Raw genomic sequence first — 26,533 nt, forward strand, 5'->3', positions numbered from 1 at the left:
ATTCGTTTTTAACGTACATATTCTTCACCTATCTTGTTCAATTGGGAACTGTACAACCCTTTGGGGATTTAAAAGCAAATACCACAATGATACTCAAACCTGCAATTTGCATGTGCATTTGGGCCACACTCTCCTTAGCCCATAGCACTGACCTGATGAGGGGAGCAGAGCTGGCTAGTACTAGTCACAAGTGTCTTGCCTTACAACGATCTGACCTTCAGCAGGTTTCTTTCTCCGTTCCGTAGGTGGCATTAACCCATTAGTGCCCAATGTTCCCCTATGGGCACTTATTATGGGAACTTTGGGCACTCATGGGTTAAGGACTAATCTCAACTGCCGGCTTTCAGCACACCCCACGGTCATGGGGAAGAGACAGCAGCGGGCTGATAAATAATTCTGGCAAATCAGAAGGAACAGGCGGGCGACCAATCAGAAGCTGCCAAAGGAGGAGTCGCCGCTGGCTCAACGTGAGCTGAAGTGGAAGACGGAGAGTTGTGATCCTGCTAGGAAAACATTTATTCCGTGCGCTTATCCTGCAAAGGCAGCGCTTTCCAGGGCTAGTGGGCGACGACGTGCGGCTACTAGATCTCACTTTCTGCTCCGGAGTTAAGAGACGAAGGAACCACGGCCAAAAGTAAGTAACAGCCACGTAGTGAGCTGCCACGTTCCAGATCAGCCCAGTTGTCAAGAAATTCTTGCCCCACTTTTTTTTTAGAAAATTACTATGTATGGAGAATTCTCCTGATAATTGCAGTGAGCATCATCCTCTTAGGGAACAAGGACATTAAATTGTGGAGATGTCAGGTTTTGAGTTTTATTGTCGTGGGGTGAGTTATGGGTTTGGGGAAGTTGCTGTGGGTTTTTAAGCAGTTTTTAGCTACTTATTTGGGTTGGATTGTTGCTGTAACTTTCCCCGAATGCTTCCGTAGGAAGACGGGAGCTAAATGAATACGTGAAATGATTAGTTACGGTGAGCCCTAAAAACTGAGAGGAACTACCCCCAGCGAACTAATTTCAGCATCTTAGGGGCTGCAGCTACCGAGCTTCGATAAGAGTTAAGGCAACAGCTCGTGAATGGAATGATCCGTCCCTGGGACTGCACGGAATACTTCTATGTTTAAAGATGACTTTTCACCAAAGGATCTGGTCATTGAAACCTGGTGTCAAGTGCTAACTTTATCAGGAAAATTGTGAATTGGTGCTGGCTAAACCCATAGCGAGAATGAAATTTTATTCTTAAAGGGGCCCCCCCCCCCCCCCCAAATGCTAAAAGAAGATACATCCCATCTGCGTGCACTAAGAAAACCAATGCAGTTTTAAAAATTGCCTGTATTTGATATAAGAAACGAGCTAGACCTTAAAAAGGCTATGAGGATAAAGCTAGGCAAGGGAGAGTTCTGTCTGTCTATCTCTGTTATGGGACATCAAAATGATAGCTGGGAATTTAATACTAAGACGCTTTCATCATGTGCCTTGTGAGATTTAAACAGTTAATGGCACCTCTGTAAGCAAGAAGGATCATATATCACCACCATCATGATTATCATAATTTGTATAGTACATACCAAATAAACAGACCCCGAGATTCTATATAGCTCACCTTAATTTCCATGCAGAAATTGAAGTGTGTTCTAGAACAGTGTGAGTAACTTAATTGGTTAACTAGCCAATTAGCACTGTCAATTGCATGTTGCCAAGCAATTATCTGCACTAATTGGCATTAATTAAGATTTACGCACACAACTCGCTAAGTGTATTCTGTAATGTGGTGCGCTTATATTCTAAGTTGCATAGTTGAAAAGGGGGTGTGACCATGGGCAGGGCGTGGGCATTTCTAAAATCTAGGTTCTTTATTATAGACTATACCCATGCTGGGTGCTAAATTTGGTCACGTGGAGAGGCGCTCAGTATATTTTATATACCACGCAGAAATGTAAGCCTATTCTATCAAATATAGGCATGCTTTAGAGAATACGCCCAGGCGTATTTATTTTTCACGCAGAATTTCCAGGTGCCATATATAGAATGTAGCCCAGAGTGCTTTGGAAATACATAATGATTAATTCAGAACAATTTGCCTTCTTTCATCTCCTTTATTTTAATGATATTCATGTAAAAACATCTTTTCCCCCTCTGATCCTATTTGGCCCTGCACTGTTCTGACCTTCTGACCTTCTAAAGTTGTGGTGACACGGAACGCAGCTGTTGTCGCAGTGCAAATGACTGTCACAAGTAGGACACCTCTGATGCCTCTAGTGCAGCACCAGACCAACTTTCTCAATAAAATCCTATCTGTGTACAATTTTATTTAAAAGGAGAAGGAAATATCAAGAGGCAACGCATGACCTAAGTGAATGTTGACTAAAGTTTTCCTCAAAGTGCCCCTGATTCCTTATCTTGAACATTTCTTCTTGTTTCAGCTTCTAACGGGTTAATATGGAGATGGAATCCCAAGGTCTTGAAGTTTCTCTGGAACTTCAAAATCTAGTTTTTATGTTGACAGAGTAAAGTTTTCTTTTTTTTTCTTCTTTGAATAGCTCCTTCTCCGTTCTTTAATTCCTTACTGCTGCTATACAGCACAAACCTCTCTCCTGAGCCAGCTGTGATCATTCTCGCTTCTGGTGGATTCATTTGATTCTGTCCTCTTTCCTTTATATTTCTGAATTTCTTTAGGGTTTCACTTCCAATAGTTTTATTTCTTTTGCTCAAAATTTGTTGAGGTTATATTTATATAGTCTTTATTTTCCAATTTCTCCAAATTTGCTTCTTTTATATTTAGATATGTAAGCCTGTGTTCTAGAATTGCTTTTTGAATTAATGGCTCTGTACTGCTTATGGTGCTTTGCAGAGGAATTTTATTCAAATTGTATCAGTGTTTTCTATACAGAACAACATCTGGTACAAATACAATCATAAGTGGAGTGAAGGAGTGGCCTAGTGGTTAGAGCACCGGTCTTGCAATCCAGAGGTGGCTGGTTCAAATCCCACTGCTGCTTCTTGTGATCTTGGGCAAGTCACTTAACCCTCCATTGCCTCAGGTACAAACTTAGATTGTGAGCCCTCCTGGGACAGAGAAATATTCAGAGTACCTGACTGTAACTCACCTTGAGCTACTAGTGAAAAAGGTGTGAGCAAAATCTAAATAAATAACCTCCATGTTAAACTTGATGCACTGTAAATACAATCAGAGCTTATACCATAGGAACAAGCTCTGTGGGAGCTGAGCACCCCCAATATTGAGCAAGCTCTTTCACTGTATCCAGAGAGGGGCCATTTTTATGTTTGCCCCCCCCCCCCCAAAAAAAAAAATCATTTTGAAATGTTGGTGCCCAAGACTTATAAAACAGGTGAATTAAAATAGCTGAGCTATCAATTTGTTCTTGATGCTGTTAAAACCAAAGTATTGGTGATTCTGCTTTTTATTCTGATGTGTATTTAATTAATCTTCTCCTCTTCTACCATCCACTACAATTCCAAATAACCATCATCAATGCAAAACCTCAGTTTATCTTTACCTCCAGGTAAGTATGACACTCATATAAAGTAAGACAAGAGGATCAGCAAAAGAAGCACTGGGATGAGGGAAGAGAGAGATTTGGGGGGGGGGGGGGGAAGAGGTTTAAGTGTATATCCTATATAATAATTCTCACCTCCAACAGGATGTGCCTGGGACCGTGCCTGCCGGAAGTGGTCTGCTAGGCAGGCACGCACTGACCTCAGTGACATCAGTGACAGACAATTTGGCAAAGCAAAACAGTCTGAGTGCTGGCCATTAGGACACAGGGTTGATAGGAGAGTTTTAAAAGACTGAAGGAAACAAAAGTGTTAAATAGGGGAGGGGGGAGTTCTGAACGACTGAAAGACATGAACATTTGGGAAAGGAAAACAATCTGAATGCTGGCCATTAGGACACAGGGTAGATAGGAGAGTTTTAAAAGACTGAAGGAAACAAAAGTGTTAAACTGGAGAAGGGGGGGCGGGAGTTGTGAATGACTGAAAGACATGCAAATTTGGGACAGGAAAACAATCTCAATGCTGGCCATTAGCACACTGGGTACATAGGAGAGTTTTAAAAGACTGAAGGAACCAAAAGTGTTCGGGGGTGGGGGGGGGGGGGGGCAAGTTCTGAATGAATGAAAGAAATGAAAATTTACGAGAGGAACACAATCTGAATGCCGGGCATTTGTACACAGGGTAGATAGGACACTTTTTAAAAAAAAGAAGGACGTGAAAGTATTACATCATGGGGGAGGGGTGAGGAGGAAAGCGGTGGGGTATCCGGATACTGGGCGTTAGGGCCACGGGGGTACATAGACTTTTGAAAGCTTTAAGGACCCCAAAGTGTGGGAAGGAGGAGGAAAAGGAGGGGAGGGAACAGGGTGAGGGGCATTAGGAACAGGGGAGGGGGCCCTGTCACACACTCTCATTCTCACACACACACTGTCACACAGACAGTCTCACTCTGTCACACACCCGCACATTCACTCTGGCTCTCTCTCTCAAACATACACACTCCCAGGAAAACATTGCTAGCGCCCGTTTCATTCATTCCAGAAACGGGCCTTTTTTACTAGTATTATAATATAAACTAGGAAAAAGGCCTGTTTCTGAAACCAAGGAAACGGGCGCTAGGCAGGCAATCCCCCACCCTCCCTTGGTGTTTCACAGTCTGCCCTCCCTCCGTTTTCAACCCCGCCCCTGCCCCCCGCATTGCGGCCCGTGGACCCCCCCTTCCGGGCGAAAACCGCCCCCCCCCCCCCCCCCGCCACCGTTGTTGACTACCTGTGCTGACGGGGGACCCAAACCCCCCGACAGCCGAAGTGCTGTTCTGCCCTTAGCGTTGGTTCCTCAATGCTCTTCTCAATCTCTTCAAGTTTCTGTGCATGTGTCACAGAAACCCCTTGGTTTCAAATCAGCTGTCACTGACGTCACTGACGTCACTGTGTGCCTGCCTAGCAGAACACCTACGAGGGAGGCACGGTCCCTGGCACATTCGAACGTTGGCGGTGAGAATTATTATATAGGATATGTATACTTTTTGCCCAGTATAGTAAAAATATAAAAAGTTAAACATTAAGACATAACATAAATAAGTGCTGGAAATGAGATCAAAAGATAAACCATTAACTTCAAGAAAGAGGCAAGCTGACATTTTGCAGATAGCCCTGTTGCTTTCGTTCTTACGGCTTCCATCAAGATGGATCATTTCTATTTTTGTTTCTAGAGCTTTTGCTTAGCCCTCTGTAATGTTTTGCTGCTGAACTTAAGAAATATTTACAAAGGAAATGTAAGCTGTACAGCTGTTAATTTAAGTAGCTCTATCTGGCAATAAGATGAACCTTGCAACTGTTTATTGGCGTAAGCCCACACTATGAAAATAGAACAAAATTGCCCTTGCTATTTAGTTGCTGTGTTGTCATTGGTGTAGCCCTGACCAGAGGTCAGGATTTTGGATTTCATTTTCTTTTCATAAGACATATCGGTCAACCTCATTTAAGAAACATGTTTACTTATCTTAAATGAGTATGCCTGAAAGATCGCAACAAGTCCCACAGAAAAGGGATGAACACTTTAAGTGATATGATGCCATGTTGTCTCATTTAAATAATATGGTTGTGCAATGAATTAATGTTATAAGAAACTTAAGTAACTGTATCACACCAATCATAAAGGACATTCTCCTGCAAAACATTTCAGAGAACCAAACATGTCTGTGCACTAGGACAGAACCAAATGGCCCAAATGTGTTCCTTGCAGCTTGAGAAAAAATGGCTCCAGAATTCTGAGGTAGACGTGAAGATGAAGGATCACAGATACTAGAGGAGCACATCAATTCAGTCCACAAAGCATCCCAATATGTCTGTGGGGAAACCTCTTTATAAGTATGTACATGAAGACTCCTTTCTTCTCACAGCTTGGGTGTCACCTCTATCACTGCAACAACAGTCTGTCTTCTACGTGATGCTCAGATTGACCTGTGCCATGCCCTATCCCAGTGGTTCCCAAACCTGGTCCTGGAGGCACCCCAGCCAGTCAGGTTTTCAGGATATCGACAAAGAATATTCATGAGAGAGATTTGCATGCAGTGGAGGCAGTGCGTGCAAATCTCTCTCATGAATATTTATTGTGGGTATCCTGAAAACCTGACTGGCTGGGGTGCCTCCAGGACTAGGTTTGGGAACCACTGCCCTATCCCATTATACTTCTAATGAAAATAAAATAAGGACCTTGTCACTTAACCCTCCATTGCCTCAGGTACAAATTGAGATTGTGAGCCCTCTTGGGACAGAGAAATATCCAGTGTACTTGAATGTAACTCACCTTCAGCTACTACTGAAAAAGGTGTGAGCAAAATCTAAATAAATAAGATAGAATACCCTAAAAGCAGGGGGTATTGCCTCTAGGTTAATACTCCCTGTCAATATCAAGTTGTTTGTGATAACTAAAAGCAGCTGTCCACATTCCACTAGAAAATTTTTCAGGAGCTCATAAAATCTGTTTATGAGCCCCAGTTGGCAAATGGGAGTTGAGCAAATGCTTACACACTTGGCTGAGTGCCACATTTATCTTGTACCATGAACACAGAAACTGAGAAAATGACAGCAAGTAAGGTCCTTATGGCCTATCCAGACTGCCCATCCATACCAGCGTTTGCTCTCACCATTAAACCAAGGCTATAATTAAGAGTTAATGCTGCAGCAATTTATCTCAGTAACCAACTATTTATTTTTTATTTTATTTATTGCATTTCTATCCCACATTTTCCCACCTATTTGCAGGCTCAATGTGGCTTACAGAGTCTTGTTATGAGCATTAACATTCCAGGATATCAGATACAATTAGTGATGTATCAAGGTTAAGTGGGGGAACAGAAAAGAGTTAGGTGAGTAAGTATAGAAGGTAGATTATCTTAGCTGGATCTGGTTGGCGAAGTAGTTGAGTGAGGTTATGGGTTTTCTTTATAGGCCTTGTTGAAGAGGTAAGTCTTCAGAGATTTACGAAAGCTGGTTATTTCGTCGATAGTTTTCAGATCATTAGGTAATGCATTCCACAGTTGCGTGCTCATGTAGGAGAAGGTAGTGGCATGTAATAGCTTGTATTTTAGTCCTTTACAGCTGGGGAAGTGCAGATTGAGGAATTTGCAGGCTGATCTTTTGGCGTTTCTGGGAGGCAGGTCCACGAGGTTTAGCATGTAGGTTGGGGCGTCTGCATGGATGATTTTGTGTACAATCGTGCATATCTTGAATGTGATGCGTTCCTTAAGTGGGAGCCAGTGAAGTTTCTCTCTTAGGGGTCTTGCACTTTCATATTTAGTTTTTTCCAAATATGAGTCTGGCGGCGGTGTTCTGGGCTGTTTGGAGTTTTTTGATAATCTGTTCTTTGCAGCCAGCGTATAGTGCGTTGCAGTAGTCCAAGTGGCTTATTACCATTGATTGTACTAGGGTGCGGAAGATGTATCTCGGGAAGAAAGGTTTTACTCTTTTGAGTTGCCACATGGAGAAGAACATTTTTTTCGTCGTATTCTTCACGTGGGTATCGAGAGTGAGGTTCCTATCAACTATAGCTAAAACAGGCTCCCCTCCCTCCCCAAGGACTTTCCTTGCAAAGGACACCTGCCTGTAGTAAATAACCATGGCACTATGTGCCCATTGGTACATAGAAACCAGGGATACACTAATGTCATCACACAGAATATGAGTCCCCTCTAGAGTGCACGTCAAAAGGATTACCCCTTCTCATAGGCAGCAGAATAGGGTCAGCCACTAGGGCCATGGCCCCTCTAATATTTTGTCCAACACAGCATTGATAATGGAACTTGGAGGTGAGGCCATAGGCTGGCTTGTTTGGCCCTGTGATAATGTGTGCCCAGTCCAAGAGTGGAGTCCTCATATAACATACAAAAGTCAAAAGGAAAGCTTTATTTTATACCAAAAAAAGAACATAAACATACCTGTTTCCTCACAGTCTACTTACTGTTCATCAAATCTCTTACACATAAGCTGGAAAGCCTGTCCCTGAAAGGTTCCACACTCCAATATATGCACTGTCCCTTCTTTGTTCAGGGTTCCTGGACCTTGTCCTTGACACAAGCTTTGCTACACAGTCTGTCTCCCACCAAACCTCACCAGTATCCTTATATATCTTAAGAGCTTAGCCTACCTTGTATTGGGTTGGTTAACTTCTACACCCACTCTTTGGAGTCCTTCACACCAGGGCGGCTTCTGTCATCCAGGGCTCTCCTGGTGGAAACCTCTGTATCGGGGCTTCTTGCTCTCTCTTTCTCCTTGCGTCCTCCTCAAACTGTGCAGTCTCAGGGTTTTTAGCTTCCTCCTGGCCTGAGCCCTGTCCCTCTGATTCAGGCTTAGGCTATGCAGCCCAGTGCCACCTGTTGTCTGGTGGCTGAACTGAGTCAGCCTCGACCTCCATCTCGGCAGACTAGCACCATCTGCCGAGAGGGGCCTGAACCACACCAGTGAGGGATTGTTTCCTTTCCTCTACATCACTCACTCTCTCACAGGCCCCTTCAAACAGAACAGTATTCCACTGTCCCTGCTCCTTGTAGTCCATTTTATTTGACATACCACCAATCAAACAAACTGTCAAAGTAGAAGGGAAGAGACAGAGAAAGATAGGAGTTGACAAAACAAACCACATTAGGAGGAGAACCAGAGGGAAAATTGTAGTATTTCTATGCAGAAACATAGGGGGGGGGGGTGGAAACCACAAGAAAGATATAGGGGCAAGGTGCAATGCTGCAGCCATTGAAGGCAAATTGGGCTAAGAAGAGGGAAAGGGTAATGGGACTTGATATACTGCCTTTCTGAGGTTTTTGCAACTACATTCAAGGTGGTTTACACATTATTCAGGTACTTATTTTGTACAGAGGCAATGGAGGGTTAAGTGACTTGCCCAGGGTCACAAGGAGCTGCAGTGGGACTTGAACTCAGTTCCCCAGGACAGTGCCGTAGCGAGGGCGGCTGACACCCGGGGCGGTTTGCCGCTGCGCACCCCCCCCCCCCCCCGGAACGTATTCTTACCAAAGAGGGCGGGCGGGAGGGCCGCTCCGCCCTGAGTGCACGTCGCTGGGAGCTGCGTCAGCTCCGCTGGTTCCCTGCTCTCTCTGCCCCGGAACAGGAAGTAACCTGTTCTGGTGCAGAGAAAGCAGTGAACCAGCGGAGTCGACACCCCCCCCCCCAGCGGTGTGCACCCGGGGCGGACCGCCCCATCGCCCCCCTTCCTACGCCACTGCCCCAGGATCAAGGTCCACTGCACTGACCACTAGGCTACTCCTCCACTAGCAATATTCCATGTAGAAGCCTGCCCTTGCAGATCAGCAATGCGGCCACGCAGGCTTCTGTTTCTGTGAATCTGACGTCCTGCACGTACGTACGTAAGAGAAAAGCTACATTGGCTTCCATTAAAAGAACGAATTGCGTTCAAAGTCTGCACCCTGGTCCACAAAATTATACACAGGGAACCCCAACCTACATGTCAGACCTTATAGACCTACCTACTAGGAACACAAAAAGATCAGCACACACATTCCTCAACCTCCACTACCCCAACTGTAAAGGACTAAAATACAAGTCCACAAATGCAACCAGCTTCTCCTACATTTGTATGCAAATATGGAATGCACTACCGAAGGTCATAAAAACAACGCAAGATCTAGCTAACCTTCCGAAGGCTACTGAAAACTGACCTATTCAAGAAGGCATACCATAAACAACCATCCTAACTATTAAACAATAAGACTGATCACGAACGAGACAGAACCGATCTCTCTCCACATGACTGATTAACCTCATTACTATTAATGAACAAACACTACTTCTTCTACCCTAATGTCGAAAATGATTTCTTTATAAATGTTATAATCCAACCTATTACTCAGGAACTTATATTCTTTTACCATGTATATACACACTTGAATGCAACATCATTTATAATTATGTTAACCGGAAATGGCAATCGCCACTACGGCAAATGTAAGCCACATTGAGCCTGCAAAGTGGTGGGAAAATGTGGGATACAAATGCTATAAATAAATAATAAAAATATACCGCGTTTCTGAGGTTTTTGCAACTACATTCAAAGCGGTTTACATATATTCAGGTACTTATTTTGTACCAGGGGCAATGGAGGGTTAAGTGACTTGCCCAGAGTCACAAGGAGCTGCCGTGGGAATTGAACCCAGTTCCCCAGAATCAGAATCTGCTGCACTAACCACTAGGCTACTCCTCCACTAGCAACATTCCATGTAGAAGCCTGCCCTTGCAGATCAGCAACATGGCCGCGCAGGCTTCTGTTTCTGTGAGTCTGATGTCCTGCACGTGTAGAATCTCCAATAATAGCAACAGAATCTCCACTAGGCTACTCCTCCCCCTTGAAGGATGCTTAATCCTATGGGAAGGCCTGGGTAAAGAAATGGGTTTTGAGTAAGACCTTGAATTTGTTCAAGGAAGATTCAGTTCAATTAGGAGGAGATACTTCCAAAGAGCTGGGGTTAGCACACTGAAGCTAGAATATCTAGTTTACTCAAGACGGATCTGGCAGTGAGATGGATCAGTCAAAAGATTTTGTTGTGATGACCCAAGTGGGGCATATGGGATGAGAACATTTGCAAGAAATAGTGGTGAACCAGAGTTGAAGCGGGTGACTACCAAAATATTAAAGGGGGCCCTGAAGCCACCAGAAGCCAATGCCCAGAAAGAAAAAGTGGACCAGTGTAAGAAGAATCCGAAGGGAAGATAGTTCCAGGATAGAATGGAAAGAATAAATTTGCCTTAGGGTGAAGTAGCATCTGCAGATGGCACTGGAGAACTGAGCATGAAATAGACGGTACGATCTAGTATAAGAGAGAGCCAGATATTGTGAATACTAGGGGAGGAGAAAATAGCAGAGCCTGTATGAGAGGGGAAAATAATGGCATTAGATTTTGCTATGCTAAGCTTTAATTCATTATCAAATAACTACACTTTTTAAAATGTATTATTATTTGGCAGGTATTAAATTACACTATGAAAGCAGACACAGGTAAAGATTTATTCTGACTTAAATCTTTGTAGCCCTTCAAACAGTTCACTAGAATAGCTACTGAGTAATACCACTAATGATTTGTTTAATAGCTATGCCATTATAGCAAAATCTCGGATTGAACTGATCTGCAAATTGGAGCCTTCATCTTACACAAGCAGTGCCAGAAGCAGCAGATGGAGCTTGAGCCCCAACTCATGAGTTTTTACGTTGACATTTGCTCATTGAATATTCTAGAAAGCATCATTGGTGACATGGTGTGAATGTGTGTTTCACTGTCCAAAACACCTATTAAAAAAAACACTTCAGCCTGGTTGATGCTTGGCTGAAAGTTTCTGGATGGTTTACAACATTAACATTGCAAACCTCTAAAAGTGGAGATGTATTTCAAGTTAAAAATATTTTTTTTTCTTTATGATTGGAAGCTGGGGGGCATTTCCAGAGATATGCATTATGAAGACAACCATAGATTTATATGTAAGTACATACACACTGCCATACTGGGATAGACCGAAGGTCCATCAAGCCCAGTATTCGGTTTCCAAGTACCTGGCAAGATCCCAGAAAATAGATTTCAACCTCTTATCCCAGAAAAAAGAGAAGCCTGCGCGGCCGCGTTGCTGATCTGCAAGGGCAGGCTTCTACATGGAATGTTGCTAGTGGAATAGCAACATTCCATGTAGAATCTCAAATAGTAGCAACAGAATCTCAACATTCCATCTAGAATCTCAAACAGGAGCAACATTCCATGTAGAATCTCCAATAGTAGCAACAGAATCTCAACATTCCATTTAGAATCTCAAATAGGGAAAGGGAAATGGGACTTGATATACTGCCTTTCTGAGGTCTACCTTAATAATGGTTTATGGACTATTCCTTTAGGAACCTGTCTAAGGGGCCCTTTTACTAAGCTGCGTAAGCTTCTATGCATGCCCAACGCATGCCAAAATGGAGCTACCATCTGACTACCACATGGCTCTTGTGGTAATTTAATTTTGGTGCACGTTCAATACACGCAGCCAAAAAATATTTTTGTATGCACGCCAAGTAGCATTTTCCGCATATAGGTCATTACTGCCCAGTTACCGCATGAGACGTTACCGCTAGGTCAATGGCTGGTGGTAAGGTTGCAAACCCAAAATGGACATATGGCAATTTTGATTTTGCCACACATCTATTTTCGGCAAAAATTTTAAAAAGGTCTTTTTTACAGGCGTGCTGGAAAATGGGTCAGCACGCGCCCAAAACCCACGCCTACACTACCGCAAGCCATTTTCCAGCACACCTTAGTAAAAGGACTCCTCAACCTTTTTTATACTAAGATCACTTGAGCACCTTGTATCATACAGTTAGAAATCTAGAAAAAATATGTGCGATCTTAACATATGGATCAACACTAAGAAACATAAATTTCAGTACTAAAAAAGTGGAGAAAAAAGACCTCAGAAAAAAAAATTTAAGTCTGCAATATACAAAGGCTTCAACCTACATCACCATCATAGGTCAGAAAAAAAACTCCACTTATTGAACAGTGTGAAAGAAATTCTTAATTCTCAAACAGTATAAAATACATATGTCCATCCACAGGAATGAAAAAAAATAATGTATCAGTGAAATTTCCAAAATCAGTATGAGATACAGTGGTGGAAATAAGTATTTGATCCCTTGCTGATTTTGTAAGTTTGCCCACTGACAAAGACATGAGCAGCCCATAATTGAAGGGTAGGTTATTGGTAACAGTGAGAGATAGCACATCACAAATTAAATCCGGAAAATCACATTGTGGAAAGTATATGAATTTATTTGCATTCTGCAGAGGGAAATAAGTATTTAATCCCTCTGGCAAACAAGACCTAATACTTGGTGGCAAAACCCTTGTTGGCAAGCACAGCGGTCAGACGTCTTCTGTAGTTGATGATGAGGTTTGCACACATGTCAGGAGGAATTTTGGTCCACTCCTCTTTGCAGATCATCTCTAAATCATTAAGAGTTCTGGGCTGTCGCTTGGCAACTCGCAGCTTCAGCTCCCTCCATAAGTTTTCAATGGGATTAAGGTCTGGTGACTGGCTAGGCCACTCCATGACCCTAATGTGCTTCTTCCTGAGCCACTCCTTTGTTGCCTTGGCTGTATGTTTTGGGTCATTGTCGTGCTGGAAGACCCAGCCACGACCCATTTTTAAGGCCCTGGCGGAGGGAAGGAGGTTGTCACTCAGAATTGTACGGTACATGGCCCCATCCATTCTCCCATTGATGCGGTGAAGTAGTCCTGTGCCCTTAGCAGAGAAACACCCCCAAAACATAACATTTCCACCTCCATGCTTGACAGTGGGGACGGTGTTCTTTGGGTCATAGGCAGCATTTCTCTTCCTCCAAACACGGCGAGTTGAGTTCATGCCAAAGAGCTCAATTTTTGTCTCATCTGACCACAGCACCTTCTCCCAATCACTCTCGGCATCATCCAGGTGTTCACTGGCAAACTTCAGACGGGCCGTCACATGTGCCTTCCGGAGCAGGGGGACCTTGCGGGCACTGCAGGATTGCAATCCGTTATGTCGTAATGTGTTACCAATGGTTTTCGTGGTGACAGTGGTCCCAGCTGCCTTGAGATCATTGACAAGTTCCCCCCTTGTAGTTGTAGGCTGATTTCTAACCTTCCTCATGATCAAGGATACCCCACGAGGTGAGATTTTGCGTGGAGCCCCAGATCTTTGTCGATTGACAGTCATTTTGTACTTCTTCCATTTTCTTACTATGGCACCAACAGTTGTCTCCTTCTCGCCCAGCGTCTTACTGATGGTTTTGTAGCCCATTCCAGCCTTGTGCAGGTGTATGATCTTGTCCCTGACATCCTTAGACAGCTCCTTGCTCTTGGCCATTTTGTAGAGGTTAGAGTCTGACTGATTCACTGAGTCTGTGGACAGGTGTCTTTCATACAGGTGACCATTGCCGACAGCTGTCTGTCATGCAGGTAACGAGTTGATTTGGAGCATCTACCTGGTCTGTAGGGGCCAGATCTCTTACTGGTTGGTGGGGGATCAAATACTTATTTCCCTCTGCAGAATGCAAATAAATTCATATACTTTCCACAATGTGATTTTCCGGATTTAATTTGTGATGTGCTATCTCTCACTGTTACCAATAACCTACCCTTCAATTATGGGCTGCTCATGTCTTTGTCAGTGGGCAAACTTACAAAATCAGCAAGGGATCAAATACTTATTTCCACCACTGTAAGTGGATCACAAATAATCAATATCAGGAATTTGGAAATTTCACTGAGACGTTATTTATAGGAGAAAATCCTCCATCAAACCTCAAACAGGCTGAAGTTTGCCTGATATGATTTTGACATCATATTGCTTGCAGATTTCTAGTTCTGCACCCCTGTGGTCATTTTATTCACTAAGCTTTAATGGACACTGCCAGTAGCTTGCTAGATCTGACACTGTTATGACGTCTTTGCAAAAAAAATAAATCCATCTGCCGCTTGTGACATTTTTTGGACATGTTTCTGTTTCGAAAATGAGCCTCTTAAGCTTCTAGCATGTTTCATTGTTAGTGTAGGTGCTGTACACTGCTCTGTGGAAGGTCCCTGGTTCAATCCCCATGTTGAGGTTTTAACCAGGGCTTTTTTTGAAGGGGGTACTGAGTACCGGCAACTTTTTCATTGTCTGCTAAATTTGACCCATGAACCCCAAGTTTTATGAAAGAGCTCAGGCTCTACACACCAATTCTGCCTTGTCATATATTCTGTGACTGGTTGCAGGGGGCCTGGCTATTGTGGGGTGGGTCTCTCAGTGATCATCCCACCCCTGAGGGGTAGCTTAGCATTTGAGTACCGGCATCTTTTTTGCCAGAAAAAATGCACTGGTTTTAACTCTCTCCAAAATAGCTAGGATATGAGATTCTTTTAGAAAATACTGCTGCTAGGCTGATTTTGAGAGTGAGGAAATATGACAGAATTGCTCTATTATTGATGAGCTTACACTGGTTGTGAATTGAAGCTCGGGTTTTCTTTCAAGTGGCTTGTATAATTTTTAATATGCTTTGAGGTCACACTCTTTCCCCCAGATTCTATATAGCGTGCCTAGAGATCTGCGCTAAAATCCAAGCGTATTCTGTAACAACACGTGTAACTTAATTGACTTAACAAGCCAATCAGTGTTGATAACTGCACTTAACAAACAATAATGAGCACTAATTGGCGATAATTAGAATGTACATGCACAACTCGCTCATCGTATACTATAACGCAGTGCACCTAACTTCTAAAGTGCACAGCCAAAATTGGGGTGTGGGTCTCCGATCCGAGAACAAGAGGAAATAAATGAACCATTGGATATTGCGGCACTCCTAGAACAATCAGTATCTGATATAAAGACTCGAAGTACAGTATTAGTTTCATTCGTTTTTGAACAAGACTTGAGCTCATTCATGAAAATTTGCTTTAGGAATTCCCTGACTCATTTCTGTGGGGCCAGAATTTGGATATACCCAGATGTGATAAAAGTAACTCAAGAAAAGCGAAAGTTATTTCTAGTTTTAAGGGAAGAAAGTTTCTGCTTGTATATCCATGCAAGTGTATTGTTCACTATATGAATAACAAATATGTTTTCTTTGAACCCGATCAATTCAAATTTTTTTTGGATCAAAAAAAATTATCCAATTAGTTTCTGCTGTATAGATGAGCTGTGATAAATTAACGTGTTTAATAGACCAGGCCATATTCTTTGTACTTTTTCTTAAAATGGACTCCTCACAAATGTTAGCCTCCCTCCTTCCTTTTCCCCATTTGTTGTGGTCTGAGGAAGAGCTAAATTTATTTCTTTGTTTTACTTGATGCTTCGTTTGTTCTTTTTCTCTTTTTTTTCTTTATTATTTGCTTATAAATATTGAAATGTTCTAGCTCTGTTTTTCTGGACACAAGTTAGATTGCTTGTAAACACTTAAATTTAATAAATAAAAATTTTAAAAAACAAAAAAAAACAGAAAGAATGTAATCAGATGCATTATTTCTAACTAATATTGGATAATAAGTATGTTTTCAATGAAATGAATTGACTATACACTGTATTGGGCTTGAAGAAACCAACCAGATGATCAATGTGGAATAATGAATTAAATGAGTAATATCTGGGGATAAACAAGTTAATACCACGTTTTGTTTTTTTCTGTTTACTGTTTAATTGATCTCCTTGTCTTGTTTCACTCTCCCTATTTAGTGGTCTAAGGAAGAGAATAGAATTACCTGATTGAAATAATTCCTATATATTACCTTCTCTGTATTTCTGGCAAGTTGTTTTATCGCTTGTAAAAATTTAAATGGTTATAAATTAAAAAAAAATTTTTTAAGGGGTGTGGGTTATGGTTGGGGTAATGGGCATTTCATGGGCATTCCAAAATTTATGCGCATAGTTCTAGAATAGGGCCCAGTGTGCCTAAAATCTATATGCTGGGATTTATGCCACATTTTCAATGGGGTAAATAGACGCACGTAGTTTTAGGCACTGGGATATCATCTAAGCATATTCTACATACTGCACCTAAATCTAGGCACCACTTATAGAATACGTTTAGGCGAAAATGTTTTCTGCGCAGATTTTTTAGGCGCCATTTATAGAATTCCCCCCCTTATCTTTATTTACATCTCAACATTCATGGAGTTGCCATCCTTGTTTACCTGAATTTTCATCTAGCATAGGAATTTGATTTAAATGAATTTCTGATTCCCCTTTCCAGTTCCAAACAACTAAGTTCTGGAATGCTCTCTCTTTATATCTGAGACAAATTCCTTCTTATTTGAGTTTTCATAAGGCTATGAAAACACTTTAGTTGCAAAGTATTATGCTAATAAGAACTAAATATTTTTTTAGTACCTGATTTTGTTTTAGTTTTGTGGTTTCCGGTGTATGCGCCAATCTTAATTTCTGTTTGTCGGTTAGAACCTAATATCAGAAATTAGAAGACTAACAGATATTGGGGCCCTTTTACTAAGGATTCGCCAAAATATGGGCTGTGTTAGTGTAGGCACGTGTTTTGGGCGTGCACAGATCCATTTTTCAGCACGCCTGTAAAAAAGGCCTTGGACATGCGGCAAAATAAAAATTGGTGCGTGTCCATTTTGGGTCTGAGACCTTACCACCAGCCATTGACTTAGTGGAAAGGTCTCACGCGGTAACTGTGTGCTAATCGTCCAAGCGAGTAGAATGACGATGACCGCCCGGTTTTTGCCATGTGCAAGAAAATAAACATTATTTGTCAGTGCGCGTAGCGGATGCATATCAAAAAATGAAATTACTGCAAGGGCCACACGGTAGCCAGGCGGAAACTCAAAATTGGTGTGTGTTGGGCACGCGTAGGCGCTTACCCGAGTTAGTAAAAGGGTCCCATTGAGAATAGAATAGAATGTCGTGGGAGAGCATTCACAGTTCCCAAGACAGAGAACATTGTGATCCTAACTTAAGAGTAACACCTGGTGGTGGAATTTAGAAGCAATGGTCAAAATAAAACTGTAAATAAGAGGAATAAACATTTTGAGAGCAGCTGCTTCTCAAAAAAACCCCTTCAAAAGCAATGAAATAAAACAGACAAATAAAAAGTTAGGGAAGGCCTCAGATTTTAACAATACTCTCAAGGTCAACACATTAAAGAAACAAAAGGAGGAAAGAGAGCGAGAAAAGGCTATTGAGGACTTTTGATCAATATTTATTTCCCTAGTCAAAATGCAATATATCATGTTTTGCAAAAAACAGCCTGTATCCAGCAAAATGCTACCTACATTACTTCCTATTGAAATGCCTAAGCTATTAAACGACAACAAAAGATGTCTAGCAGGAATTAAATTAAGGTACAAAAAGGGCAATCAAATGATAAAAGGGATGTAAGGACTCTCATATGAGGAAATGCTAAAGAGGTTAAGGCTCTCAGCAAAAGAGAAGAGAGAGCCCAGGCGAGATTAATTAAGGTCTATAAAAACCCGAGTGGAATGGAACAGGTAAATGCAAATCAATTGTTTACTCTTTCCAAAAGTATAAAGACTTGGGGAAACACCATGAAGTTGCAATGTTTGTTCCAGTTTGTTGACTGTCTTTTCCGTTTGCTCAGTCAGGCCAACATGGATGCCCTCATTGTTTTCTTTTATAATGATGCAAAGTACAACCAAATGTTTGCCAATGACCAGTCTAAAAAGAAATGTGTCGTGAGTCATCCCTCATCAAATACCGGGCTTCCATAACAATATATTTACTCTATTACAGGACTGTATTTCCCTGGAAGTGATGTGAACCTTTATAATCAAGATGACTCTTTTAGGAGGAGAAAATTCTGACTACGATTACAGCGCCCTCAGCTGTGCTTCTGAAACCTCCTTCAATCACACCTATTTTCCAGAATCAGAGGCTCTCAAGGGAATATTCTACCAAAGGGCCAAGTTAGTTCAACCTAAGGAGGACCTCTACAAGAGAGCTCACCCTGAGGACCGGAAACATCACGCCATCATCAATGTCGGAGGCATCAAATATTTACTTCCCTGGACGACGTTAGATGAGTTCCCCTTAACCCGGCTTGGCCAGCTAAAGTTTTGCAGCAATTTTGATGAAATTTTGAGCATTTGTGATGACTATGATGTGACATGCAATGAATTTTTTTTTGACCGCCATCCAGGGGCCTTTAGAACTATCCTAACTTTTTTGCGGGTGGGAAAACTGAGACTCTTGCGAGAGATGTGCACTCTGTCCTTTCAGGAGGAGCTTCTCTACTGGGGTATTGAGGAACACAACCTGGAATGGTGCTGCAAGAGAAGGTACCTTCAGAAAATTGAGGAGTTTGCAGAACTGAATGCCAGGGAAGACGAGTTAATAGAAAATGAAAATCGAGGTGAACTGGTAGAGGAGACCAAAGCTAGTGCATGCATGAGAAAACTGCGGGATATGGTAGAGAAACCTCAGTCTGGACTTCCCGGGAAAGTGTTTGCATGTTTGTCTGTTTTATTTGTAACAATCACAGCAGTGAATCTCTCCATCAGCACTATGCCGGACTTAAGAGAAGAGGAAGAAACAGTAAGTTAGTCAATGGTGGAACACATTCCAAAGTTTAAAATGGCCTTGAAGAGACAAATGTGAAACAATGTATGTCCATTTTTAGCATTCACTAACTACCTGTAGCACTGTCTGTGTACACCTAGGTCAGGGACCTTTACCATATTGGGAGACCTTAGAGATGAGCAATACATGGAGAGGGAGCCCATGGTATTATTCACCTGCCTGCGCCTCCAGCTGGCATCTCACCCCTTGGAGATGGTCCTGCTGCAGGTACTGGTTGTGTTTCATCAGATCCTGAGTCTTCATGGATACAAGGGGTGGGAAGGAAGAGGGAGAGGAAGGTTGAGCAGCAGCCACTTGGCAGATGTTTCACAATGCTACCTAGCTATGAACGGTGGGGATTGACATTAACATGCTAGATTACTCTTGCCTCCACCCCTACATGCCGCAGTGTAGATTGCCATGCTGTTGTCTGCATGTTTTCCTCATGACATGAAGGACGAGGCTGTTGTGGTTGCTTCAGAATTCTTATTTCCAGGACATAACATATTTGGCAATGGCAATCTTACACTGTGACATAAACATGCTGCCCTCCTGTACCTGACACATCATGGGAGGAATTGGAGGAGGCAGCATTGTTGACCTAACATTCAGGGGTGGCAAGCTGAAACCCCATCAGCCCCACCCCCTTACCCTGAGCTCTTCATCTCACCCTTCAGCACCACAGGTACCCAGGTAGCACGCAAACAGTGCTTTGTTGCGCTGGGGCCACAGCTGATGGATGCAATCAGGAGTTTATAAGTACACTAGTAAAAAAGGCCCGTTTCTCACACAAATGAAATGGACGCTAGCAAGGTTATCCTCCGAGTTCCAGCCTGGCCCCCTCCCTCCCCCCTCTCATCCGAGTTCCAGGCCCCTTCCCTCTCCTCTGAGTTCCAGTCCCCCTCTCCTCCGAGTTCCAGGCCTCCCGCCCTCCCTCCCTCCCTCTCCTCCGAGTTCCAGGCCTCCCGCCCTCCCTCCCTCCCTCTCCTCCGAGTTCCAGGCCTCCCGCCCTCCCTCCCTCTCCTCCGAGTTCCAGGCCTCCCGCCCTCCCTCCCTCTCCTCCGAGTTCCAGGCCTCCCGCCCTCCCTCCCTCCCTCTCCTCCGAGTTCCAAGCCCCCACCCTCCCTCCCTCTCCTCCGAGTTCCAAGCCCCCCTCCCTCCCTCCCTCTCCTCTGAGTTCCAGGCCCCCCTCCCTCCCTCCTTCTCCTCTGAGTTCCAGGCCCCCCTCCTCCCTTCATCTCCTCTGAGTTCCAGGCCCCCCTCCCTCCCTCTCTTCCTAGTTCCAGGTCCCCGCCCTCCCTCCGAGTTCCAGGCCTCCCGCCCTCCCTCCCTCTCCTCCGAGTTCCAGGCCCCCGCCCTCCCTCCCTCTCCTCCGAGTTCCAGGCCCCCGCCCTCCCTCCCTCTTCTCCGAGTACCTGGTCTGCGCTGGTGCCCAGAGTACTTAGGTTGCGTCAATAGTGTGTTTCACATTTGACAGTTGAAAAGCTGCCCTCGCAACATGGTGACATACGGGGGGGCCGGACTGCTGAACTGGGAGGGGATGTAGATGATGGTGCGAACTCGTAGCGCCCATGCTTGAGACACGTCATGGTTTCCCAGGCAACACGGTGACGTCACCGGAAGGCTTCAGACATTACGAACCGGGCTTCAACTTCCTGGCAATCAACTTCAGAACGTTGGAGGTACAAATTATTATAGTAGATAAGTACATAAGCATCGCCATGCTGGGACAGACCAAGGGTCCATCGAGCCCAGCACCCTATCACCGACAACGACCAAAACAAACAATTTGTACCGCCCCTCCTAGAAATAGTGTATTATTCCCTCGTCCATTCAATAACATTCTATGGCCTTTTCCTCCAGGAAGCCATCCAACCTTTTTTTTGAAGTCCGCTAAGTTAACCGCCTTAACCTCTTTTTCCGGCAGCGAATTCCAGAGTTTAACTATGTGTTGAGTGAAGAAAAATGTCCTCCGATTCATTTTAAATTTACCACACTGCAGCTTCATCGCAATGACCTCCCTAGTGAAGGAGGCTTGCACATTATAAAAGGCAGCATTGAGGTAGCCTACAGGCTAAAATAGTTACTTTGATATTAAGTGGCGACAGGTTCAAATCCCACCAATACAACCTATCAACTTGATTTGCTCACCTCACCCTCCAATGCTACAGGTATATAATACAGATGTAATCAGTACTGAGGTCACAGCTGACTGACGTAGCCAGGAGTTTTTACTGTACACTTTACAAAGCTTGCATTTTGTACTTATCTCCGCAGGGAAGGAGGCTTCCTCATTGTATGAGGCAGTGAGCCTCTGCCATGCCCTCCTGTAAAATACCTCCTCCCTCTGGCCATCAGGAGCCTGGCAAGCAGGAGTGTGCCCTCCTCTGAAACGTTTGGCTGCCTCCTGCCCATTGTCATTTTTCTCACTATCCCCGACATTGGCGCATGTGTCACTTCATACATTATGCGCCGACATCGGCATGCTGACGTCAGCATCGAAAAACAGCACCAAAACTTGCGCGCGGATCGATCTGGCACCTTTCATGAAATCCACACACAATTTTCCTCGCTGAGCACTACTGTTTAATGACGCACAATCCCACCCACTCAGCATTACTCTATAAAGGACACACAATTCAACCCGCCCTATACAGAATAGTGTCAGCGCCTAATTTTTTTGGCGTTAAATTTTGAGCGCCATATATAGAATTCTCTCCTATGAGTGCTATCACCGCCATGTCAGAGAGGTGTTCTTTGTGGTGTTTTGGGTGGGATGAGAAGATAACCCGTGTAGGCTATATTTTCAAATTTATCTGTATTATTTTCCACAGAAGCTCAATGCTACACAAAAACCAGGGGCAAAAGCCTGCCAGTGCTTTGTACCCATCACAGTTTTCATTTGCAAAGCCCATGGGTGAAATATATTTTGCTCAAAGAGGACAGTTTGAAAATTGTCCATTCCCCAAAAGTGCAAAGGCTACACATATTGTTTTATTCATTTCAGTCTTATATTAGTTCTTGCAGTCAAACTTTTTTTTTAAAAAGCACTACTCCAAAATGTTAGATGTGCTCAGAACAAGACCAGTGGTCAGTTTAGTGCAGAGGTTTTCAACCCAGTCCTCGGGGCATACCCAGCCAGTTGGAGTTTTCAAGATATCTCCATGAAGATATCCTGAAAACCCTGACTGGCTGGGTGTGCTCCGAGGACTGGGTTGAAAACCTCTGGTTTACTGGGCTGCTGCCAAAAAGCAAAGCAACACAGCCGAGGAGTGAAAGCCAAATAGATTCTAAGCAATAAAGAATCTTAATATCCCCCCTTACAAAGAAACACCAGAGCACACTCAACCAAATCCATCTTTCTACTCAATGCATATTTCATGACTTCTCGTTAACATGCACCTTTTGTAGTTTCCCTGCAAGGAATAATTCTTTTATATCACCAGTAGGGTCATCAGGATTGTAAAGAAAAACTGAGCTGCCCTGCTGTGGCCAAGATAATCTTTTGTAATATTACAGGCACCATGCAGAATGTCTGAAACCTATAAGCAGGAGTTACTCTGATTTATGGTGAAAGAGGAATTATGGGTAGCTTAAGGGATTGGAGGTTTGATTTTATCAAGACTTTCTCTGATAGCTGTAGAGTACGAGGACACCGAAGAGATAAGCAGGACCTCCCTGCGTCCGTCTGTTAAAATGAACGAGTTGTTTGGTCAGGCTGTGCACTGATGTCTATCGATTTTCTTCCAGGGTGAATGCTCCCAGATGTGCTACAATATCTTCATCGTGGAATCTGTATGCGTGGCTTGGTTTTCCTTAGAATTCATTTTGAGATTCATCCAGGCTCCCAGCAAGTTTGCATTTTTGAGGCGGCCATTAAACCTCATCGATATCGTTGCTATTCTGCCGTATTACATCACCCTGGTGGTGGATTCCTCTTCACTGGGACACAAAAAGCCAAGCTCAGGCAGCAGTTACCTGGACAAAGTGGGCCTAGTGCTGCGCGTCCTACGAGCCTTGAGGATTCTGTACGTCATGCGTCTCGCCAGGCATTCCTTGGGCCTACAGACGTTAGGACTCACTGCCCGTAGGTGTACACGAGAATTCGGACTCCTGCTCTTGTTCCTCTGTGTGGCCATTGCCCTCTTTGCACCTCTTTTGTACGTGATTGAAAACGAAATGGCAGATACTAAAGAATTTACAAGTATTCCTGCCAGCTACTGGTGGGCTGTCATCACTATGACAACGGTGGGCTATGGGGACATGGTTCCCAGGAGCATTCCAGGCCAGGTGGTGGCACTGAGTAGTATTCTGAGCGGCATTCTTCTCATGGCATTTCCTGTAACCTCCATCTTTCATACTTTCTCACGCTCATACCTCGAACTTAAGCAAGAACAGGAAAGAATTATGTGCAGAAGAGCCCAGTTCTTGATGAAAACAAAGTCTCAGTTAAGTAATATGTCACAAGGCAGTGACATGTTGTTTGAAAGCAGCTCTTCGGAGACAAAGGATGACTAAGGGCAAAACTGCATTTAGTATTCCACATGTCCGCTCTTAAACTAATGACTAATGAATTTCTCTCTGCCATGTTCTTCAGCAGCACTTACTAGGGGTGTCTGAATCCTTGTATGAAGACAATTTGTCAGTTATTAAAGCTAAAGAAGCCTAAATGTCAGCTCTCTAAGGGGTCCTAATACTAAGATGTGTAAGTGCATACCCACATCCTATGTGCATCAATTTGGAGTTACCACGAGGCCCCGGGTGGTAATTATATTTTTTACACACATCTACTACACGAGCCAGAAACTAATTTTTATTTTCCTGTGTGTGGCAGAAATTGGGCAGTAATTTTTTTTTTGTTTGTTACATTTGTACCCCATGCTTTCCCACTCATGGCAGGCTCAATGCGGCTTACATGGGGCAATGGAGGGTTAAGTGACTTGCCCAGAGTCACAAGGAGCTGCCTGTGCCTGAAGTGGGAATTGAACTCAGTTCCTCAGGACCAAAGTCCACCACCCTAACCACTAGGCCACTCCTCCACTCCAATTGTCAGTCTATGTGCGTAAATGATTACCATGTGAGACCATACCGCTGTCAATGGCTGGCAGTAAGGTCTCAGACCCAAAATGGACACACGCCAATTTTTATTTTGCCGGCAAAAAGTTTTAAAAGGCTATTTTACAAGTGCGCTCAAAAATGGATCTGCCCGCGCCCAAAACACATGCCTACACTAGCGCGGCCCATTTTTCAGCACACCTTAGTAAAAGGACCCCTCAGGGCTTCTTTTACAAAGTCACACTAGCAATTCCCACATGGCACATGAAAGGAAACCCATAGGAATTGAATGGGCTTCCTCTCATTTGCCGCATCGAGAAACGGTAACGCAGCTTTGTAAAAGAAGACCTAGCATTTTTATTTAAGAAAATATTAAATTATATTTATTTTCTAATCAAGACAAAAATGTGGGCTTTAGGTATTAAAAAGGTTTTTGTAAATAACATTAAGAGCCCTGTTTATTAAGATGCGCTAGCGTTCTTAGCTAATTTTTAGCATGCACTAAAAACGCTAGCGTACCTACAACGCGGCGTAGTAAACAGGGCCCTAATACCTTATTTTCCTGAATATTCCAGATAAAGGCTGTACCATATGCAGATATGAATGATTTTCAAGACAAATATGGCTCTTAGTGATCAATAAAAGTGACATTTTTATATAAATATCTTTATGCAAGGTATCAACATTCAAATGGAGGATTTGGTAGGATCCAGTCTTCTGTGGAACTCTTAAACATTACACTACTTTCAAGAATTCAAACATGCGTGGGATAAACATAAAGGAATCCTGTTCAGAAGGAATGGATCCTAAGGAGCTTAGCTGAGATTGGGTGGCAGAGCCGGTGGTGGGAGGCGGGGATGGTGCTGGGCAGACTTATACGGTCTGTGCCAGAGCTGGTGGTTGGGAGGCGGGGATAGTGCTGGGCAGACTTATACGGTCTGTGCCCTGAAAAGGACAGGTACAAATCAAGGAAAGGTATACACAAAAAGTATCACATGTGAGTTTATCTTGGTGGGCAGACTGGATGGACCGTGCAGGTCTTTTTCTGCCGTCATCTACTATGTTACTATCCAGCTTATTTTCGAAAGTGATAGCCGGCCATCTTCCGACACAAATCGGGAGATGGCTGGCCATCTCCTAAAACCGGCCAAATTGGTATAATCGAAAGCCGATTTTTGGACACACTCGCCGGCATTCCGTCGCGAAGGCGGCTAAACTTCAAGGGGGCGTGTCGGCAGGGTAGTGAAGGCGGGATGTGGGCGTGCTTACGAGATGGCCGGCTTCAGCTGATAATGGAAAAAAGAAAACCGGCAATGACAAGCGTTTGGCCGGTTTTACTTGGTCTATTTATTTTCACGACCAAGTCTCAAAAAGTTGCCCAAACTGACCAGATGACCACCGGAAGGAATCGGGGATGACCTCCCCATTCTCCTCCAGTGGTCACCAACCCCCTCCCACCCAAAAAAACTTTAAAACATTTCCTTCTTAGGAGGGGAAGCCAGTCGGCCAGCTCGTAAAAAAAAAAAAAAAAAAGGATCTTGCTGATCAGTTATGTTATGACTTACTTGTTCTGGAGTGCTGTATTTTGTGATACTGTTTTGAGAAATATTCAAGAAAGACTTCATACAAATTTTAAAAATCCCTGCCGTTCATTTTCCCTTGATGGCCGTTCCCTGACGTGCACTTCCCTTAATAGCCGTCTTTCTCTCCGAAAGTGCACTACTCTTAATGGCCGGCTTTCTCCCCAAACAGGGAAATCAAAACAGTTGTTACTCACAGTTTTTTTTAGTAGTAACAGTGGGATTTGAACCAACCACCTCTGCATTACAAGAGCCATGATGTAACCACTTTGCCACAGCTCCACTTACTTGGCTGACCCTCCCTTTTGATTATACCCCTTCAGGTCTCTCTCAGCCAATCACAGTGCGTTAAGCTGTCTGTGAGTGGCTGAGAGAGACCTGGAGGGGTATAATCAAAAAGGAGAGACACCCAAGTAAGTGGAGCTGTGGCCAAGTGGTACCATCACTGGTCTTGTAATGCAGAGGTGGCTGATTCAAATCCCACTGTTCAGGGAGAAAGACGGTCATTAAGAGAAGTGCACTTTTGGAGACGGCTATTAAGGGAAGTGCACGTCAGGGACTTTTTTCATTTGTATGAAGTCTTTCTTGAACATTTCTCAAAACAGTATCACAAAATACAGCACTCCTGAACAAGTAAGTCATAACATAACTGATCAGCAAGATCTAAACATCCAGAAGTACCAGTGCACTACGAATGCTGGCCCCTCCCACGGCCAAATTCCTTGGATTTGGCCGGGTTTGAGATGGCCGGTTCCAGTTTCCATTATCGCTGAAAAACAA

General features: G+C 43.6%; 1 protein-coding gene across 1 annotated transcript; it reads left to right on the top strand.

Annotated features, from left to right (window-relative positions):
• The first annotated feature begins 523 nt into the window (after positions 1-523).
• Positions 524-23,984, top strand: KCNG1 (potassium voltage-gated channel modifier subfamily G member 1). Its single transcript, XM_030212316.1, has 3 exons — positions 524-634; positions 18,294-19,094; positions 22,869-23,984. The coding sequence occupies exons 2-3, from the start codon at positions 18,336-18,338 to the stop codon at positions 23,634-23,636; spliced, it is 1,527 nt and encodes a 508-aa protein (XP_030068176.1). The 5' UTR covers positions 524-634; positions 18,294-18,335; the 3' UTR covers positions 23,637-23,984.
• Positions 23,985-26,533: the final 2,549 nt, after the last annotated feature.

Source organism: Microcaecilia unicolor, chromosome 8 (genome assembly GCF_901765095.1).
Source record: "Microcaecilia unicolor chromosome 8, aMicUni1.1, whole genome shotgun sequence".
In the NCBI taxonomy this organism is placed as follows: domain Eukaryota; kingdom Metazoa; phylum Chordata; class Amphibia; order Gymnophiona; family Siphonopidae; genus Microcaecilia; species Microcaecilia unicolor.